This window comes from Amia ocellicauda, chromosome 15 (assembly GCF_036373705.1).
Source record: "Amia ocellicauda isolate fAmiCal2 chromosome 15, fAmiCal2.hap1, whole genome shotgun sequence".
Classification (NCBI taxonomy): domain Eukaryota; kingdom Metazoa; phylum Chordata; class Actinopteri; order Amiiformes; family Amiidae; genus Amia; species Amia ocellicauda.
Genome location: NC_089864.1, coordinates 10,971,013 through 10,993,502, shown reverse-complemented (window position 1 = coordinate 10,993,502; position 22,490 = coordinate 10,971,013). Strand labels below are relative to the sequence as shown.

Sequence of the window (22,490 nt, the reverse complement as noted above, 5' to 3'; positions counted from 1 at the left end):
GGGTAGCAGACACAAACTGAGCATTTAGAAGCATTTTTTTCTTTAGATCAATCATGAATCGTGCGGTTGCATTTCTTTTTCTATGCCTTGGGTATTTTAGAAGAAAAGGGGGAGTGTTGATGAGTTTAACACTCCTTTCATTCTGTTTCTAAAGTTCAAGGATCTAACAAGACACATTGTCTGTGCTTGGGATGTTCAGGATAACTAGGTTAATGAAATGTTTTTATTTTTGATTAAACCTGTGAAATCAACCCCAGGAATAAACTGGAGGAGTCATTTTAATCTCTGTTATTGACCATGAGGTCTGAAGGGGACATAAAAAGGATCTAGTGGCCCCACTGAAATAATAAAAACAAACTCGTTCAGGTGTTATAGTGGTGTCCAGATGTGAGCGTGTAGAAATTCAACTACACTTTACTCTGCAAAGGGTGTCAAGAAATGTAATGTCACAATCTGTATCTTTGATATTGACAACGAGATTGAAGTGCAGTAAGAGATTTCTGAATTTCTGATCATGATTTATAATAATTGAAAAGTTTAAGAAGAATCATTGTGTGAATCAATAAAGCAAAGCACGTCTCAAATTATGAGTCTTCATTTTAGTTACAAACATTGAGGCCATCATCCTGTGTTGTTAGACTGTGAATATTAAAAATGATGGAAGTATTGATCATAATGTTATCTGAACCACACTGACTCACAGATACCTTTAATGTACTTATGAAAGGAAATTGTGTATATGTGAAATGTGTCTGTTTCACTCACTAATATCCAAAAAAGTAAGTTTGACTGTCATGCTGGTTTTTTATACAATAATTTAGTTTGAAGACTGTTTCTTACTATTCCGTAATCGTATACATATTTACATATTAGAATTATGAGTAATTACTTTTAGGATTCTACTACACAACGCCTCACTAATATTATTGCTTAATGTGTTGAAACCAAAAAAAAAGATGAATACTGATTATAAATAAGGAAAGATGTAGTAAAATAAATAGACATAAATTATGTTTAGTACTGTGTATATGTAGGCTACTCATATATATATAAATATATATATATATAGTTTTGATTGTCTGTTGCTGGCTCATATGCACACCTCCCTACCCCCTTGAGTCTGAACGTCAAGTGCTGTTTCTCTAGGGGAGCTTTAATTCAGTGATTAAGAGGCAGGAAAATGTTAGGAATACTTCTCCCTGACTGGCAGGCCAGAGAGTCACTTAATTGCTACCATGTGGCTCATCTGATGAACGTCTTTGCCTGGGGTGCAGAATGAGTGGACTTGGAACTGACAAGCATGAATCGTATGTTGTGCTACTAGCCAGCTGTGGTTGAGAGTCCCTCTAAAAAGAGCATTGAACAGAATGGGTGGAGTGGGATCTACTTGGTGTGTCGTGTAAAAGTGATCCCTGTGACATGGTGGATTTACACCTCACTAACATTATCAGCAGGCAGCCACAGTTCTTCCACTACGGGCAAAGAGCAGTGGCGAGTTGCATCACATAGTTTGATTAATTCAGACAACCATATTAAAGGAGAAACCTACTCACGATTATAAATATGAATCCGAACACATTGTGTAAAAAGTTGCAACAGTATTTGTTTGGTTCCATGTTGATTCAGTATTACTTTGCTGTGAAAACTCTATTGAAAAGCTTTTGGAAAAACTAATCTGAATCTCATTTTAGCCCTCAAGGCATGTTTATTGGACTAACTTTGTGTTGCTTAGATGAAAGTACCAGCAGAACTATTCCGTTTTTTAAGCGTAATTCTTTAGTATTTACAAAATGTGTCCTCTGCCGTCTTTGAATGGGTCTTTTATAATCGGCATAATGGGAAGAAAAAACACAAGATGGAAAACCCATTAACCATTATTTAGATTTTGTTTTTGCCATGAAATTATTTAGGTTAGAATGCCCACACAAAAAAAATCTTAATCCATGACTAAGTAAAATTTGGGAATGTTCTGGCATTCTGTATGACTTAAATAATATGTCTGTAGAATACTGTATTCTGTCTGGGATATATGTTTATTTCACTTACCAACTGTTCCCACAATGTCCAAGTGTTGTTTTGACTCGGCTCTTCATGGAACTTGATCCCCTAAAAAGGGGGCTATTTTGCATGCATCATTTGTCATGTTTGTCATGGAGGTGGCTAGTGAATACATTTTTGTATTTAATGGCAGTTTCCTTTGTTAACATCCTTTCCCTATTTTCGTTTAATAACTTGATTAACTGGCTACCACTTTTACACAATGTTTGCCATAATTAACTTTGAAGTGATGCATTGTGGGAGATATAGCCCATATGCACTTGACGTACATCCACCTTACTTGCACAACTTAGTTACTAATGCTGGTACTTGTTATATTTAACACAGGCAGCAGAGAATGTATAGATCAAATAGGAAAATCAAGATTTTTGTTTTAAGGCGCTTACACTTACAAATTATTATTCAGCTTTTCTTCTCTGGAATTTTATTCAAATCCAGATGTTACCCAATTGGTTTGTTCACTTACCTCTACCTGTGTGTAGCCAGAACTAAATCAGTGTGGTATTTTGACCTATTTTAAAAGTAATGCAGAACAATAACATTTGATACATAATTATTCTTTAATACAATATTTTTTTTTTTTGTTCTGTTGTACTTGACTTCCCCTTCAACCCTTTCACTACTTCTTTAAATATATGGTATGATAAAACTCATTTTTTCTGAAATCCACTTTGATTGTGAATGAACTGTGTAAGAGAGGACACCATACGCTTAATATTACCATCAATTTTCTTGCGGAGTAACATGATTGGAATTCAACCTTGGCAACTTCCAGTTTCAGAGATATGGTACTTGTTATATTATGTGAATCAAGGATACCATGCTTGATATTACATTGGAAATCTTTCAGTTCTGTATCGGTCATTGTTAGCAATTACAAATTAAAAGCTGTATTTACCATAGTTGGGCAGCTCTGCTTTTCTCTAAATCCTTTGTAATTGGGACATAGAAAGAAGAAAAAACCTTTTGGGAGAGCTGTTGTGAGCACAGCCAAATGCAGTAGATATGAAATAAATGATATGCTCTGTGACTAGATTTCAATTAACCCTCTGGATTTCTGTTCCTGGAATTAAAAACAGTTCCAGATTTGTTATTTCTTTCACGGACACGGTTGCAATTCAGATGTGCTTTCAGACATGTTTAGAAGATGCCAGGAGAGCACTTTTATCATTCGGAGTAAGAGAAACATGATCTCGAGTCTGAACATTTGCTGCAGAGTCACAGAAGAATGCCTTGGCTGAACTTGAAAGGCCATTTTCCTCAAGTAAGACTAACAGAGCCTGTGCTGCTGCAGCACATGCAGGCACATTGTTCCTTTTAAGTTTTCCATTCAGCGGTCTGGTTTCCTTTCTGTCCCTTTATACACTCTTTTATTGTTTTGCTTCCCTCGTTTCACTTACCTGCCTGCAGCAGCAAGAAATAAAATATCGGCGCTCCACAAAATCTCAGCTTTATGGGTTCTCAGCCAGGCTCCAGCCTGTGTGAGCTCTGTGTCCCACGCCAGACTTTAATATACTGTTAAACACACAGAAAACACTAGTTAATACTGCAAACGAAACAAGTCCCAAACCCTCAGCAGGGCTGCTTAGATCTTAGTTACAACTGGTATTTTATGCTTTGGCATTCATTATTTTCGTACAGTAGTTACTGTCATGGATCAGCTGGCGTTTGTCTGCCTCTGGATTTGTTGCACAGCGTCACCCACATTTGTGTACAATTCGACTTTGTCAGCAGCACTTCTTCTTGTCAGTGTAATGTTTTTAAAAACCTTCAGTGGACATTTAGTGGACCATCAGTGTATTCCTCTTTTTTCTAAAGAAATGTGCAGTTGTACATCTTCTACTCAAATAATAAAACAAAGTTGAAAGTTGAATCATCTTTATAGCTGATTTGATGATAAGTTTTGTTTTTTTATCGCTTTCGTTTTCATTTGTGTTTTAATTTGTGACATTATTTTCCCTATCTAGACGGTTTGGCTAAAGGACAAGGGTAAAATGGCATTTTTTTTCAATTGTGCCTGAAGAACTTGGTATCTCCATACAGTTATATGACCTTATATAATAATAGATATTATTTCCAGATGAGTAGTTGCAGGTTCTACAAGACTTAACCTGCCTGGTCATGTTGAATGGATTGTAGCTACAACCTGGGAGGGCTGTGTGGTTAGAAAGGGATTGCTTTTAGTTTGTATATCCTGTTTTATGTATCTCATAAGGATTCTTTTCAGTTCCATTTATTTAGCTTTGTTTTTTTAGATATTTGGCACACACCTCACCCCCCCACCACACACACACACACGAACACGCAAACACAAACAAATATATTTTTAAGTAATGCATTGTGTGTCACAGAATATATAGGGAAACAACACATTAGTCCTTTTATTGGTTTGGTGAGTTGGTGAGGAATGCCATACTGCATGTAATTTTTTTATATTTAAGTATAGTTTCTCTTTTCTTTTTCTATTTTTAATGTATGGCCTTCATAGTCCTGTCAAAAGTGGTTATATTTAAAATAAAATAGTAACATTACAATTCCACAGCTTACTAAATCAAATTGGAGATTTTAGGTAACATTTCAGTCCCAACAAAAATTGACAAACACTCCACGGTGTCTGTTTGTTTTGTAAATTAATGGCATGCAACTTAACAGACCTCTTTTATTTGCTGTATCCCCTTTTTCCTCATTACACTACATAACTCATGCTTTTTATAATCCCACAGAACATATGCAGAACATTATTTCTCGGCTGAAATTAATACCTGATCATTAACTGTTCATACAAGGCTTCTTGGACATTTTTGTGTGTGCATTGAAATCAGAGTCTTACCTTGCCTGGTGAATATCAGGTTTTCTGTTAAGGGGTTGCGTTCCCCAGAAGGAGAACTGGTGGCCGTTGCTCCTCCTGGAGACGAAGTTGTCCTCTGAGCCCATTTGCTGTGCCAGTCTTCTGCTCTAGAGATTAACAGCTCTGATTAACTAATGGCTGACAGATGAGTGTTTTTTTGAGAGGGAGGAGCAAGTTTCCCTATAATATGTCTTCTTCCACTGTAAGCAGCAAATATAGTTGAGGAAAGGAGCACCAGGCGTATGGCTATGATTTTCTTGAAACTGGGGAAAAAAGGATAGGTTTTTTTTATGGAAAGGAGGAGTTTCTTTTCCCAGGTTGCTTTCCTTTTTAATTTCGTCTGAAGTGCCATGACCGAAGTGTTATCATTTGCCCGAGTGCAGAAGCTTTTTAGTATCTGCACCTTTTTAAGATCAGACGTTATCAGAGGCGTCCTTTGATGTTCTCAGACTCCTGACCTCAGCCCTGTGTTTAAAATGCCTCGATAATTACAATGTTTACGAAATGTTTATGGAGTGTCAAACAGAGTCGAATCCTTTTTTCTAAAAATGTGTTCACCGGTCTGCCAAAAAAACAACATTTCGGTCGTGTTTTTTTACAACCCCTGGGTTTTAAATGTCATATTTTCAACATCATAAGAGTGAATCTGCACCACCCATTCATTTGTGAACATTTTAATGTTTGTTTTTTCTCCACAAATTATATTTAAGGAGGCTTATCATTAAACATAATTAATAGTGCTTCAACATGCAGAAAAATACACAAACAAAAAGCATAAAGCGTATGACACATTGTAGACAACAATTGCTTGATTGGTTTTAAAGTGAATCATGATGCCCTTGAACCTAAGCTACCTTGAGAATAAAAAATAAACATGAATCCACAAGGATGTTTTGAAACAAGAATTGTTTTTTATACAATGAGAGCTGAACACGCAGGTTTTTTTGTGTTATATAATATTCTGAGATCACACTGAAGAAACAATGCAATATTATGTTTATCATCTGGGCTGGAAAATATGCTTTAACAAAACGGGGCTTTAACCATTTTGCATATTTTATACAAATAACCCATTCTGAGTCCCACACGTAGCTCTGACAGGCTCACTTGTAGGCCACTTATAATCAGTTGCTTTCTAATTGCTTCCCCGACACACAACATTTCTAAATGATGAGGGCATTCTGGAGTCCGGCCTCAGAAAAAGATGTCCATAAAAAGTTTAGATGTTTCTCAGCAGGTTTTCTGTTTTTGTTCATTCAATTCTGCTCTTTAACTTTCTAAACACATTATGAGCAACTTATTGAGACCAGATGATTTCTGGTCTCATGCATGCATGGGTGATAATGGGAGTGTTCTTCTCAAACCCAGTCTCTCTCTCTCTCTTTCTCACAACTACATTTTCTGTTAATAGGATCTGGAGGGGATTGAAACCATATTGTATTTAACCTTGTTACTGTGGTGCTGGTGACAACTGATCCGTTTTGGAGTAAAATGTTGATCAACTTTAAGCAGATTCTTAGTGATACTGTATGTGTGACTTCCTTTTAAACAGTTTTAGGAATCCGTCACATACTGAAGCCTTGTATGTCACATGCGGCTTTTAACTTTGTAACTAAGCTCACCATAATAAGAAAAGTGAAATACATGAAACAAAAATAGAAGCCAAGCAAAACCTGTTTTTATGTATTTCATTCTTTCATTTAGTGTTCAGTGAGCTGTGGAAAAGGAACCAAACACCGTGATGTTTTCTGCGTTGACCAAGACCAAACCCAAGTAGAAGAACAACACTGCGATCTTCTGCCCAAACCTCGGATTCACAAGTCCTGTCGGTCAAGGAGATGCCCCAGCTGGAAAGCAAACAAATGGAAGGAGGTATGCATTGTTTTCTCAGATATCAGACATGTCACCACATTTTTATAAGGAAGTGAATGAAATGTATTAAGATGCCCAGAGTCATGTATTCACCTCTGAATAACTACGTAGATGAACATGTATGCATTGAGTTGATCTCCAATACAGACTAATGGTAAGGTCCAGCCAGGCAACTGGCCAACTCTGAGAGCTATTTTATCATTTCAAAGACCTGTTCCCGAGATCCCTTGAAACCAAAACACGGTAACCTGAGTTTCAACATCTGTGCTCAGCCCCTCTGTGATGTGAAACACAATATGGACCCAAGATGATTGCTTGTGTTCCTCACCAGTTTGTTGTGGAACATATTATCTGCAGATGTCACAGAAATCACCTTGAGACGTATAATGTGCTTTCTCTGTACTACCAAATCACATAAAAGTAAGACCAGGGTCTTGTCCGCAAGCCATCTGGGGTTGGTTTACCACACTAATGTTGAAGCTATTTCTCCAGCATTGCACCTGCACCATGTATGTGCTGTCTGGTGTAGAAAAATGTGCATGTATTGTCTGCCCCTGCATTTAGCCATATGTATGGTATGGAACATTCCTTAGATCTTTTCTTCACTTCCTTGTCTTTCTTGTGTCACAAACAAACATATATCTAGCTTGTTTGCCATAGTATACAAACATCTGTGTTTTATACACCATATGCTAGAAACATATGAAGTATAATATGTAAAGGAAATAGTAGTATCTGTGTTCTTAGGCTGTACAATACCATCCTACTTCCTGTCTACAGAACACTGGGAGATAAAACTGAATGTACATGTTTGGTTTCCTTTTGTTTACACTTTGAGGTATTGAAGTCAGATTCAGACTGAAATCTTTTGTATTATTTTCAATCTATACAACTGCTGCTGAGTTACACACAGGAAGCCCTGAATGCTTTGAATGGACTTTAGTTACAATTACAAAGGGATGAAAATATTAACTGATTCAAGAAGGATGATTTAAAAGAGGAAAATTCTAAAGAGTTCATGGCTTTTGATCAATTAAATCTTTGCATATTATCATATGCAGGTAAGATTAAATGAAAAGGATTCAAAGAAAGATTAAAGGTTGTATATACCAGTATCTGATGTGAAAATATAAGACAACAGATCAGCTTAAAAAACCAAATGTCAATTGCTTTTGTTTCAGCACATCAAAGCCATTAAAACCTTGTGAACAGCACTGAAATCTATGTGTTTGAGTTTATTGCGGATTTAAAATCAAACTTGTAACTGGCAAGACAAGAAAAGTCTTTATCTAAACCAAATCAGAGATCATTTCTTCTACAATTAAAAAAATATACTGGCATTTTATGTAAATGATACAATGTGTTCTATAAATCTGGTTCTTTTGTTTCCAGCACAGTTTATATAGAAACCAGCTAATTGTGTATAGAAACATTTTGGCATTTAAAATACTGTTTTTCATATATCATAATGCATACATCCATAATATACATTGGGGTATATAAGGCCGAATATATGTGTATTTCAAATATTTTAATAGTTTAATTCACGGGAACTCTGATTAGATGAATCTCAAGACATTTCAAATGTGTCTATTTTATGAGATTGTAACACTTATCATGTAGTCTTAAAATTCAGTTTGTCCTCTCAGTAAACCGTAAAGCACATTAAGTTAAGGGGGAGGGGAGATTTCTCAATAGCATTACATAATAAATTACAATAAAAACAATATGACAATAGGTTTTCCCCAATTAAATAACTAGTAAGATATTTGACCTGTAGACCTCGAATCATTACAATAGATGACACAGTAACAAGTTAAAAAGATATAAACAACTCTTTATTATAAAACAAAGGTACACTGACTGTGCTAAACTATTGAAATAATACATTAAACAAAAGGGATAATAGTAACTTTCTATAAATTGCAATATTTCTCGAGTTCACGAATAACACAAATGGAATGTTCAGATACCAATCGGAATATCCTAATAGGTTGGCCACTGTGGTCAGGAGTTTGAGAAAGATGCAGACAGGGACTCAAGGAGCGTATCTGCACTGTGAGGAGTGAATGTCTGGTGATGCCGCGTTGCTGCAGGGTGATTGACACCTTCCAGAACAGAATCGTAGATTTCAATTGTGAGCTGCATGAAGTCCCATGTGTTCAGTCTTTCTTTATGGTAGGAAGGCTGATCTTGTACCTTGTCGTTTCTGTCTGCAGTGCTCACTGTCATGTGGGGTTGGGATTCAGCAAAGGGAGGTCTACTGCAGGATGAAGGGTACGGGCAGAGTGGCCGAAGGGCTGTGTAACCCACTCAGCCGGCCCACCAGCACACAGCAGTGCAGCTCCTCTGACTGTCTCCATTACCAGTGGGTAGCAGATGAATGGCAAGATGTGAGTACCTCCGGGAATGGCTTGAACTCAGAACATTTGCATTTAATTCCGCCCGACCCCTTTGTTGGGGTTTCTCTAAGCAGACATCAAATAGCGACTTGCCTGCATCACAGTAGGTCTTGTCTACAGGCATTTGAGGTGTTGCCAAAATCAAATGTGTGATTTAAATGTCATATAATGCTGCCAGTTAGGGTATTTAATCAGCAAAAGGGCTTGGCATGAAAATAAAGAGATTTTAGAGTTTACACATAGGTGATTGGGTATTTAATGGATGTTTATATGTCTCGTAGATTGTCTAACACATTAAAATATATGTATTTTCATATTTGGAATAAGTGATTATTTTACTGTTTAACCTGTATAACTGTTGCTAGTAATGTGTGTGTGTGTTGAGTTTTGCAGTTTTACCAGCATGTTGTTCATACTTTTTTATCACACTCACAAAGGTGGTGGACGCATTTTAGTATAAAAGTATAATCAACCGTCAAATGACTATCCTATGACTTATACTATACCACATTGAATTACTGTTCAGTGCAATGCGAGCTGCGGTGAAGGAACGAGGAACCGAAAACTCTCTTGTGTGGATCAAGCAATGAACCCGGTTAATGAGAGACACTGCAACTCTTCATCCAAACCAGCAGCTTCCCAGACATGCAAGACTGTCCCTTGTGAATACATCTGGATCACAGGAGACTGGTCACAGGTATGTCACATTCTTTCTATTTTGTTGTGCTTTATTATTACTTTAGTTACTGGAATGTATTTATTGTAGTTGGTGACAAAGGTCATTCTGTACACCTGCAGTGTTCAACAAGCTGTGGACCTGGATTTCAACAGCGGATGATTTCCTGCTCAGAGGTGCACTCGTCCCAGGACCTCTACTCATACACCCCCCAGTCTTTGCCCCATGCCGAGTGTCCACAGCCCTATCCCCCCGAGAGGCAGGACTGTAATATAAGCGAGTGTCCTCCTGTAGCTGCCTGGAAAGTCAGACCCTGGAGTAAGGTGTGTGTAAATGTCTGAGAACCACTGCTGAGAAGGACACAAGAACATCATGGCCCAAAGCACAGCATTCTCCAGTTTAAGTGAAGGACAGACACTTTATTAATCTAATCACTGTTTTGACTGTAGCGTTGAACATTTTTTTTGTTAAAAGGTCTAAAATGACAGCTGAATTACCACGTGGGGCTTTTTTAGCAGTCTGCTATCCTGCTGAGGTTTATCGGTTTGATTAGATCCAAAATAAATGTACTGTGTTTGTGAGACTGGTTTTGTTTTGTCTATTCTGCCTCACAGTGCTCTCTGACTTGTGGAGCCGGGGTGATGGAGAGAAGAGTGGAGTGCCTGACCTCAAAGGATCAACCGTCAAAAAGTTGTCGCCAAATTGAGAAGCCAGAATCCCATGCTGCCTGTCAAGAGAGAGAGTGTAAGGCTGATTAGCAGTTCTTAGAGAAGGAACTTGCTTATCCCTTCCCATAACCTCCAACAAATAAATACATAAACAAGCCATATAGGCAAAACGATGCTGTTCTACTATCATTTTAATTGTGACACAAATCTGCAAAGTAAACTTAAATAATGACACTTAAATATTGTTCACACCTTACTGGTTACCCAGAGTCGTATCAGAGTCATCTTTACAATTTATTGGGGAATTTTGTAATGAAATAGGGCTCGTTACAAAATCTGGAACCTATGGAAATTGATAGGCATTCAGACTTGCACTTGCATCTAAATGTATTCACCATCTCCAGTCAACAGGTAACAACGGATATGTTTGATGGTGTATCACTGAAATATTTAGTTTGTTGCCCAACAATCTTAACTAGACATTGTGTTACTCAAGTTAAGATGTCTGTCATAAGCTGTCTGTAAGTCCTGATCATCCAACCAGAGTATATTTTTGCCTCTTGCAATCTTCTTTTTCACTCTGTCAGGCTGTGTATATTCTGTAATTTTTCATTGAGGCGACTGACTGGACCCACACATCAAAACCTCTTGTTCCGTTGTCTGTTTGAAGTTATTAAGGTTCTGTTTTATATTATTTTATTATATGAAATTTCATTTAATTTTGTATTTTATGTATTTGCAATGTATGATATTATTTTTGGGATCTGATAGATTATACATAATCTTTCATCCCTTTTCTGTAATTGTGACCACCGGTGTACCTTAAGCTTACGTTTCCAGTAACAGGAATTAATAGAAAATTATATGTAAAGAGTTTTTTTCACTGAATCAAAATTCTCTGAAACTGTCTGCAGATATTTCCAGATTTCTGAGAAAATGTAATGGTAACCTTCACTTTTGACCTGAAACACAATACATCTGTTGTGCCAAGGTTTTGCAAATATCCCTTCCAGATGATAAAAGTCCAAATGTTTTGAGATAGACATTTTCTTTAGAGCAGTATGCGATATTACCCTTAGCCAAGTTTGGTTATTGTAAAACTGAACATTTTATGTCAACAGCACAAATGAAATTGCTTGTTCGCTGGCCAAAAAAATAATACTAATCAGCAAACTGTAACCACCTTTCCACATCTCATCCCCCTGTGATACATGGAGAATAAGGGGATGAAAACATTTTCTTTTAAGGAAATATTCCTCACCAAAGGACCAAATAATAATAACGGAAGTATTAAATAGAAGAAGCTACATCATATAATCAAATCCAGGCCCAGGTCTTGGAAGAAGGTATTCGTAAGGGTTCATGTCTAAAACAAATAGAAAGAAGTGAAAGATTATTCAGTAAAAACATGTTTGTGTTGTGTATATGTCTAGGTGAACTGTTCACAAGCTGCAGAGAGGTGCAGATTAAAGAAGAATTCAGAAAAGATGGGGAATATTTTCTCCGTATTAAAAACAAAATTCTCCAGGTAAGTGATACAACATTATTTTAGTTATGGTTCCACTATATTTTATATTATGAATGCTATAAAACATTTGCCATGTTTTTCAGATCTACTGTGCTGATATGCAAACCAGTTATCCAAAAGAATATGTGTCCTTACGTAGCGGTCAGACGGACAACTTTTCAGAAGTATATGGATACAGGTATGTCATAAGCAGCTTCATATCATAATAACCAACATTATGTTCAGTTAAATAACATTCATCAACAGAATATACATACACAAATATTAGCTATGCAAACGAAAATGGCCAAGGAAGAGAGAGGAAAAACACTTCAAGAAGACAAACTGATTAACTAAATCAGTACATCATCTTTTGTAGACAACAATTCCACATTAACTTTTTCCATGGCTTCAGCTCATTACAATGTTACAAATCAATATGTTTTGCATCAGAAGTATGCAATTATAATATTGGTTGCATTTCTTTTGATGAAGGTAATACATTTTCTTCAATGTTCATAGTCAGTTCTTCCTGCTTAAACCATATTGAAATAGAACTACAGCTCTGGAAAAAATTGAGACCAATGCATTTATTTCTTAAATCAGCATCTCTACATGTATGGCAGCCATTCCATTCCAGTGTCTGTTGAATTCCAACATAGGCACAGCTCATTCTACTGAATAACTATTGACCATACCAAAAGAGTTGAAAAGGAAAGTTCTGAGTGAGTAAAAGAAGGGTTGAGTTTTGGCTTTACTGGCAGAGGGATACAGTTAGCGTCTGGTTGCTTCCATCCTTAAAATTTCAAAGACGGCAGTTCATAAGAACAAGGTCAAGCAGCAGACATTGGGGACAACAAAGCTACAGACCGGCAGAGGGCGAAAACAACCTTCCACTGACCAGGATGACTGCCAAGTCATTCGAATGTCACTCAACAACTGTAGGATGACATCAGATGACCTACAAAAAGAATGGCAAACGGCAGCTGGGGTGAAGTGCACGGCCACGTACAAGGTTGACCTGGAAGAAAACTTGCTTCCTTCTGCTCTGACAATGTTCCCCAACTCTGAGGATTGATTTTTCCAGCAGGACAAGGCTCCATGCCACACAGCCAGGTCAATCAAGGTGTGTCATGGCCAGCCCAAATTTCCAGACCTGAACCTCATTGAAAACCTCTGGAATGTGATTGAGAGGAAGATGGATGATCACAAGCCATCAAACAAAGCCGAGCTGCTTGAATGTGTGCGCCAGGAGTGGCATAAAGTCACCCAACATCAATGTGAAAGACTGGTGGAGAGCATGCCAAGACACATGACAGCTGTGATTGAACATCAGGGTTATTCCCCCAAATATTGATTTCTGAATCTCTTCCTAAGTTAAGTCATTAGTATTGTGTATATGTTGTGTATTGTGAATATTAACTTATTTTCTTTGCATTATTCGAGGTCTGACAACACTGCATCTTGTTTGTTATTTTGACAAGTTGTCATTTTCTACAAATGCAAATGCTCTAAATGAAAATATTTGTATTTGGAATTTGAGAGAAATGTTGTCAATATTTTATAGAATAAAACAAAAATGTTCATTTTACCCAAACACATACCTATAAATAGTAAAACCAGAGAAACTGATCATTTTGCAGTGGTCTCTTAATTTTTTCCAGAGCTGTATAGTTTAGTAGACCTCACTAGTAACTCACTGTCCCCTCGGTAGGTTGCAGAACCCATTTGAGTGCCCTTTCAATGGAAGCAGAAGACAAGATTGCTTTTGCAGAAACGACTATCCGGCGGCTGGATACACACTTTTTCACAAGGTCCGACTGGACGTCAGCGCCATGCGGATAATAAGTACGTAAGCTATCAAACCGTAGGGGGCTGTTTCAAGGATGGAATCAATTTTTTATTTTTTTTTCTCTGATTTATTGCTGAATTAATCTTTACTGTTGGTTCTGCTACAATTACTTCTCACTCAGGGGTAAATGTGAAGTACTTTTTGATACTTTATACATTTCTATTTGATACAACACAGAAGACGGGTCACAATTCTGATAGAGGTAAGTTGTCATTTTTAAAGCCGTTGCTACGTTGCCAAGTAAGCATCAGTTTTACCAGCAGCCCCATAACACACTTGCAGAGGTCATCTAAACACATTAAACACCAGAAACCATGGCAATCTTTCTCAGGTTGTAGGGTAGAGCCATCCCTGGTTTACTTCATCTTGAACAAGGGGCCTTACAATTGTCAGAAGTCCTGCCATTATGGATTGCAATGCTTTTACCCCCATTTAGTTATGTACTAAGATGGAGAGTTATTATTGCTCTGAGAAGACCCCGATAACAGTAATGGAAAAAATATCTAAAATGCATAATCTGCTGCTTCATATCTGGAATGTGGTTCAGTCAATTCCTTGATGTGGTTATGAAGATATGCATAAATCCTGGGGCTGTCTCTTATGAAAACAGCCCATATGTTTCAGGTACTGTATATATATTATTTATTGTGCCTCTCGAGAACATGTTTGATGTTCATTACAGGGGAATTAATCACAGTAATGCCGAATGGCTCAGATTAAAGAACACAATGCAGAGTTGGTGATGTTCAGAGCAGCAGATTAATATGAATAGGGGAAAGTTGCTGTTTTTTTTAGTGTGAACATACTTTTATATAATTAGTTATTTTTTATCAGGGCTTACTTTCCCCTTAGACAGTCTGTGTACTTTGTCTCCCTAGAGATCCTGAAGGAGATGATACAGAGCTGATTGCATCAGATCCTCCACATTGCCCTTTATTATAACATTTCTGTACTGACTTAAGTTTAAGAAATTATGCATGACACAAAACATAATATTTCACAATTTACAGTGTGAATGGTATTCCTGAGTTCCTCCAGAAAAGCTTTCCCTGTAGCAGAGCACTGCGATCTATAGCATTCGTCAGCCTGAGACGGCATATGTTTGCAGCGAAAGAGCACAGAGACAGTATGGTACTCGTTTGTGTTTTTGTAGGTAAAAAATGATAATGACTTCAAGATGTTTTGAAGACTATGCAGTTCAGCAGTTCCAGGAAAATGGTTGAGCATTCTAATGTGCTTGAAGGTCATTCTAGTTATTAAAGAATAAGAAAATATTGCATTGTCTTGCAGGATAATATTAACAATTTAATATGACAAAATGTAATCAATTGCTTATTTATAAGTACATATAATTAGCCTTCTAGTATATTATGAGACTTCAATAATGAATAGTATTTTCACAACTAAAGGCAAGTTTTAATAAACTTGTGCATTGAACATTAACCAGATACACATGGCAAATTTGTATTATTTATTTAATAGAGCTATTGTTGTAGTATTCTTCAATATCTTATACATCTACCATAAAAAAAACTTCAAAGTTTAGTTATTTGAATATATACATCCCTTTTCAGAGTCTTATATTTAAATGTAAAATTCAAATGTAACGAATTTACTGATAATCCAATCACTCTCCTGGGATTGCTACCATTGTTTTAGTAGTGTGTGTCTATGTTTTTCTTCATTGTAAACATCCCGGCCAACCTTAACCAATTGAAAGCTTGAAGTCCACCACCAAGATCTCTTCAAGATGTTCATAGATTGTGGATATATGCACCAAGGTGTGTCCTCTGATCAAAACCAGAAAAGTGAAAAAACTACAAGGCTTGGTTTCTCCACTCCATTCCTTACGGATGTGTCTATAGCTTTTGGAAAACAGATTCAGGACTTAGTAGTTATTTTCTCTTTAAATATACACGTTTATGATTTTACTGGACACTGCTAGGATGTCCGAACAAACTCTCCATAGTGAACTGTGATGTTCTTCCACATCAACAAAGATGTGTGTTTCTCTTCCAGCAACAGACCTCCTCTTTACTCAAACTCTCCTGGGGAGGGCAGTGCCTTTCGCCACAGCAGGGGACTGCTACAGTGCTGCTAAATGCCCACAGGTATGAAACTGGGAAACGTATATCTTTTCATTTGATTTTCCGCGAAGGTCAAACGTCTCTTCAATTTGTAATTTCCATATGTGTCACCCAATAAATCTGGAAACACTGACTTCATATTTGAGTGGTATAGTTTGGGGGTAAAAGTGAAGTATGTAAAACAATAAAATGTGGGTTTATGTATCTATTTAATTATATTTGATTTATTATAAATGTGTCCCCAAATATTTTTTCAAGACTTTGCCAATCTTAGTGACAAATGTGTTTATATAAAAAAAAAAGTCTGTTCATAATTAAAAAGAGGGGGAAAAGAAACAGTATTAGTAAGTTTAGGAATATATCACTCCAGTAATGCAAAAGAAAATGTATTTCCCCCAGTAAATGCTTTTATTTTCAAAGAGGATGAAAAAGTGGAAACCTCATGTGTTACCAATTTCCTTGGATCACTGGATAAACAAGTCTGTCTTTTCATATGTAGGTCAGCTTGTTTCATACACCACCTAGGTTGTGTTGCCAGAGGGCACAGAGGTTGTCCTCTTTACAAATGCTGCACTCAAGTATGTGTTGTTGTTAATATGTGTGTATCAAAATAATTTTAACAATATTAAACAGTTACAGAAAACTTTTGAGTATAAAGAGCTAACATATGGTTTGTTGTTATATGTGATACATACTTCGATAGATAGAGGAATACATTATTTTCATTATCAGAATCACACAACTGGCTTCTCCAACTTGGCTGTAATGCATACATGTATGAAAAGATAACATTCTTCTGGAATCAAATGAATGATGTTGACAGACATCAACCCAATGAAACTGTCACAAACCGAGCCACTTCTATATCGGCGAATAAGTTAAGTTAGAGAATACATTATATTTCAATACCTATTCAATGTTGATGGACATTTAGGTACAGGCTGGCCATTTTAAACAGTTCTATGAGTTTATCTAAGTAACCAGGGATGACAGCTATTGTACTCCTTGTCAGACATGCCAATGGATCAGTCATTTGTAGAGAGCAGAAACTTACATTTGAAAGAATGAAGCAGTTGAACAGCAGTACTTTCCTGTTGTCTGTCTGGCCAAGGTCCTTCTTGGCCAAGGCCCATTGATATTACAATTTTCTTCAGAATCAGGTCATTCACAGCTCTGTGTAGCTTCTGAGATGTTCAAAAGTAGAATGAATAGATTAATACTGCACAAAAGGAACTATAAAAGTATGTGCTAGTGTTTAGTTTGGATGTAGAAAATAAAGCTTTCCAACATGATGGTGAAACATCCTATTTAAGATGGAATTTGTGTCTCTTTTCAATATTTCTAGAATGGAAATTGCATATTATATTTCCTCTTCTCAGACTTTTTCTGCTATACCCAACCTAAACTTAATCTAATATATTTATCTAGTTTTATGTTCGATGACTGTCAATATTTTTGCGTAACTTTGTATATATTATGTTTTTTCTTTAGCCATAGAAGGTCAAATCCAGTCTTTCTTTTTACAGGGTCAGTTCAGCATCAACCTCACAGGCACTGGACTGAAGGTGGCTGAATCAACAAAGTGGGTAGCACAGGGTAATTATGCCACAGTCAAAGTACACAGATCACAGGTAAGCAACCCACATTAACAGTGTTCCTTATTTATGCTTTTTTGCGAATATAGGCTTTTATGTAACACTGTAAAGACCAGTCTATATCAATCAAAGCCTGTGTCATCGAAAAGAATAGTGAGCATTTGAGATTGAAGTAAAAGAAGTATGGTGGTGCAGTGGATTTGTTAAATTTGATCAACTGGGTAATGAATATGCATCATGTCAAAAGTTTGAATTACAAAAGATAATGTATTTGATGGAAATTGCCAAATCCTTTTTTAAATTGATTGTTCTATTTGCATTGTTATTTTTACACAAAAGTTCCAATAGTTGAAGAAACTAATGTTGTAGCTGCTTGACGTTTGCAATGTTTATTTGAGATTCATCCAAGAAGAATCTGACTGCACATGATGCTCGTTACATTTCTGTTTGCTCTGTCTTGTAGGATGGTGCTAGAATCTATGGCCGATGTGGAGGCTACTGTGGGAAATGTGTTCCTCACACACACTCTGGTCTGCTCGTCCAAGTCCTGTGAAGTTCAGTCTGAAGTAAAACTAATCAAAGAATTCTATGAGAACGTAATCAGATTCGTCTGCAAAGACACTGTCCTGATCATATTGCATCATTGCACTTGCTGGTGCCTTTAAGGTGTGCCTCATTGTAACACATTCATATGAAGATGGGCCCACTTTGTTTTACCCCTTTAATACTGTTAGCAATTAAAAATTCTATCATGTCTAGGAATACAAATACTACTGACTCATATTCACTTAAAAAGCTACCCTATTGCAGAAAGATGAGGGTTAAGACAATGGGTAAAGCTTGAAAGGCAAGAGATTATTATGGGGCATTCAAGATCCCAAAGATGTATCATTCTTAAAGGGGAAGAAAACTCACTAAAAATACAGATGTTGACCTCAGCTGTGTATCATGTTGGACAGAATTCAGCAAACAGCTCTGTACAAAGAAAATTACATTAAGAGCATTTTCAAATCTTGGGAAATGTTTGATAGTATTATTTAAATATACCATTGAACTAAAAGCAAACCTACATTTCTAAACTTAAAAACAATTTTCACAAATTGTTGTGTAGAAATAGTGGCAAATCCATGAAAAAATCAATCCATGATAATTCTTGGTATAAGAATAAGGCATAGTGGAGGTTCAGTCTTCGTGAAAGTGAGAGGTTAACAAGACCTTTTAGTGAGGCTTCCCCATAATGATGTCATAAGGATGAAAACTGAAGAGTCAGGGAGACTGATAGTGGAAACCACACCATCCATGTGTGTGATTTTCACATCTTCACTTTTCTTTCACAAGAATGATCTTAATCTCTCCAGATTACTTTTAGAGTTCTTGATAAAACTAAATAGATCATGGAACAAAGCTTATTACATAACATTTACTTTAAATGTTTAAAACAGTGTTTAATTTGAAGTGATACTGTACATCAATGTTATGTACATCAAGAAGCTAGCTGCAGTGCACTATATAGGAAAGTATAAGACAGTTTAAGGAAACAAAATGTATGTGTATATATTTTTAGTTTTAATTCATTTTCATTCATTTTTGCTATGTTGTGTTAACAATCTTACTTGTTTTCTAATAATGGGTGCTACTCCTGAATACCATTCTTTATGGGATCAAATATTATACCAAAGGTAAATGGGCACATGCAGAGCTCAGTCGTGTGGAGTTAGATGGGATACTGCATTTTGTTACCGTTAGCAGGTGTGCTTTATTGGGCGAAATAAAGTCACAATAACATACCTAGTATTATCCAGCTAAGTGTACCTGGTAATAAAACAATGATTTTGTAATCAAAGGAGGGGCAACTTTTGTTAAAGGATAACTAGTTAGAAAGTATAAATGAAAACAATACAATAGCATGCTTTAAATAGGAGCTTTACATCAAGGGTGAGAGCCAAAATCCTACACACACATTGTATTTTCACTGAGCCCAATCCTTCAGTTCTACCATCATGAAAAATAATCTTGTCTAGGTAACCTCCTAAATTAAAATCATCAGAGCCTCTTGTGTATGGCATCCATGAGAAGTAGGTATACAGAGAAGCAGCAAGACCCCAGTTGTATGACACTGAATTCATTTTGAGCAGGTTTCCAGGGGCCACAACTATTTAACGTACTACTACTGTACCTCAGAGATCAAATTGTTCTAATTTCAAAGGAAATTGTACTCTGGTTTACACATGAGAGTAAACAATTATGAGAAAGGCCTATTCACCCCAAAACTGTGCAGTCAAAGCAATGTGCAACAAAATTAAAAACAAATGGACAGCTAAATAGTAAAATAACTGGAAACAAGGCAAACAACACTTTACAGATTAGACTGAATTTGCTTTGGTACTGTTTCCTGTGTAAGTTAGCATCCCAGTAATAAACTGTCAAGTTTTCTGACGCATTAATCCATTGCATAAAACAATTGAACCAAAATGAAGATGAAGAAAATGAAGAAAGATGTAGTCATGCACACTGTATGAAAGTGCCCTATCTGAATGAAAAGGGAACTGTTAAACTGAACATTTGGAAGTACTTTCTGGGAAATTATAAGCATGCAGACCTGCATTTTTCTGTTAGTTATACCATATTTTCTCTGTTGCAGACAGCTGCCAACGTTCCCGGGATTTATAAAGGTCTGCCGTTCACTGGTGCATCAGCAGCCACGGTAGTCCTACTTGTTTATATACTGTTATAATTTAAAACATTAAGACCACCTGAAGCCTGTTTTAAATAAGCGTACGTATTGTCACATTATTTACCACATCATGTTTTGGGTGAAAAGGCCTCTATAACTAATGATCACTGAAAATGAAAAATGGATTTAAAAAAAGTTAGAACACAAAGGACTTGACGTTCAAGCAATCCTCGCCATTACATGAAATAAGTCAATAAAATAAATAAATCAATTAAATAAGTTAATTTTCCATCTAATTGATCATGTGTTGCCTCTCATCAGACGAATTAGGTGTACATTTCTTCTGCTAAATGCCACCTCATGATTTTGACTTAAATAGATGGTAACTTGCTGTGGTGGATGAAAAATAAGGGCCAGATTAAAACAAAAGTTTGACCCACCTGCTAATAGAAAACTACAGAACTGTACTCAGTTGCGACTTCATTTTTAGTAAGATGCCACTTTCTTCTAATCATAAATGTAACCGCTATGATGTGCAGATTTGTAGTTTTCTATTAGCGGGTGGGTCAAAGTTTAGATTTAATCCAACCCAAAAGTTGAATAGACGGTCCCAGAAAATAGAGGAACACAGAATCACACAGACAACACTTACTGTGCAGTATTACATGATGCACATTAAATATGAAGCATATATTTTATAAAGTACGTCTTAAAAAATATTTGTATCTTTATTGCAGCCATTTCAAATTATTGTGTTACCATTGCCTTGTTTTTGAGTGAGTAGTCTGCCTAAAAGAGACTAAAACACAATCATTAGCTCTTACCTGCCTTTTTAAAAATAATTTGTTAACTTTCCAATAAGCTTGATTTTGTCAGCTATGGATGCTTCATAGGAACTAATATTTACACTGCTGGGTTACAGGTGCATACCAACCCTACCTCTCACAAGCATGTATATAAAAAATATGTATTTCATTTTGATGTAAGATATTTATGTTTGATTATATTTATTCTTTGATGTTATGTAGATACACTCATTGTTGACTACTACCAGCTAAGAAGTCATTATATTATTTTAAGGTGCTTAAAAAGTGTTACATTTTGTTTGTAGGATCATTGTAACCACTAAACACAAAATATCATCTTTTTTGTATGGTGCATTTAACTACTGAAATTACCTCTAATTGGGAGAAAGAAAACTGTAGCCTACCATGAAGATGTTTTATTGGGATTTGTATTCACAGAACCTCAAATATTTCGAATTTAATTCTTAGATTATTTTAAAAATCACACTTTACACCCAATTTTCTCACTGAACAAGATATTTTCAGATTCTCTCCTTAATGTACAATGAATGTTTAGCTTTAACCAAAGTTTCCAGGTTGTGAATTAAAAAGCTTGTCTAAAAAGCAGCTACTGTATTTTTTTTGAGACACTAGAGCATCCCTGATCCAATTCAGTGAGCAGCTATATTACCTTTTACTATCATGCTTTTGTGATAGACAATTCTACCTATTGAGATCTGTATCAGAAATGAAAGGAGTACTTGATGCACTGTGTGCCTTAAATTTTGTAGAAAGGTGAACTTGGAATACTCTTTATCTACATTTCTTTGTTTTTATTGTGATTATAATTATTATTAACAATAACATTTTGTAACTTATGAAATATTTATGTTTTTTATAATTCATACTTGAAGTGTATACTGTGTTTATATGAAATGGGCATTTTGTTTATATATATAATGTGTATATATATGTATATATACATTATATATATTTGTATGTATGAAATACCATGAGGTGCTTTTTGCTATGTTATACCCAAAGAAAACACATGATTGTTGAAAAAGGAATCACTTGCCTTATACGTACTTTATATTAAATCATTTTGGTGCTAATTTGACAATTGCTGTAAAGAAATGTTACAGATGTGTTAGGTCTGGTTGCTGTACTAACAGTAATGTAAAAACAAAAAAACACATAATAAAAATGTTTTTTTATGCCAAATATAACTTGCATTTTTTCTTTCTAATTTAAATTCAGTACAAAATATCAGATTATGTTCAGTATTAAAACCACAAAAACAGAACATGCTTGTATTACCAAGTCTTTCAAGTATATTAGGAAGCAATTAGATAAGTAATACAGTGTGTTGATGCTGTATATTTGTAACACAATAATATGAGGAGCTTCAACTCCAACATTCACAAAGTTTGGAGTGCATGACGTTTCGAAATCTTTAGAAGTTT

General features: G+C 36.0%; 1 protein-coding gene and 1 long non-coding RNA gene across 2 annotated transcripts in view; one reads left to right on the top strand and one right to left on the bottom strand.

Annotated features, from left to right (window-relative positions):
• Positions 1-22,253, top strand: part of LOC136771680 (A disintegrin and metalloproteinase with thrombospondin motifs 20) — a 97,161-nt gene extending 74,908 nt beyond the window's left edge. The window contains exons 29-39 of the mRNA XM_066724142.1: positions 6,611-6,778; positions 8,998-9,171; positions 9,707-9,877; positions 9,979-10,179; positions 10,471-10,600; positions 11,958-12,052; positions 12,136-12,230; positions 13,746-13,879; positions 15,903-15,994; positions 17,497-17,601; positions 18,029-22,253. Coding sequence (XP_066580239.1) covers positions 6,611-6,778; positions 8,998-9,171; positions 9,707-9,877; positions 9,979-10,179; positions 10,471-10,600; positions 11,958-12,052; positions 12,136-12,230; positions 13,746-13,879; positions 15,903-15,994; positions 17,497-17,601; positions 18,029-18,118 — 1,455 coding nt within the window. The 3' untranslated portion in view covers positions 18,119-22,253. The remainder of the gene's footprint in view (positions 1-6,610; positions 6,779-8,997; positions 9,172-9,706; positions 9,878-9,978; positions 10,180-10,470; positions 10,601-11,957; positions 12,053-12,135; positions 12,231-13,745; positions 13,880-15,902; positions 15,995-17,496; positions 17,602-18,028) is intronic.
• Positions 1,805-5,066, bottom strand: LOC136771681 (uncharacterized). Its single transcript, XR_010822358.1, has 2 exons — positions 4,889-5,066; positions 1,805-3,573 (listed from the first exon to the last, which is right to left on the bottom strand). It is a non-coding gene; the product is annotated as an uncharacterized LOC136771681 (long non-coding RNA).
• Positions 22,254-22,490: the final 237 nt, after the last annotated feature.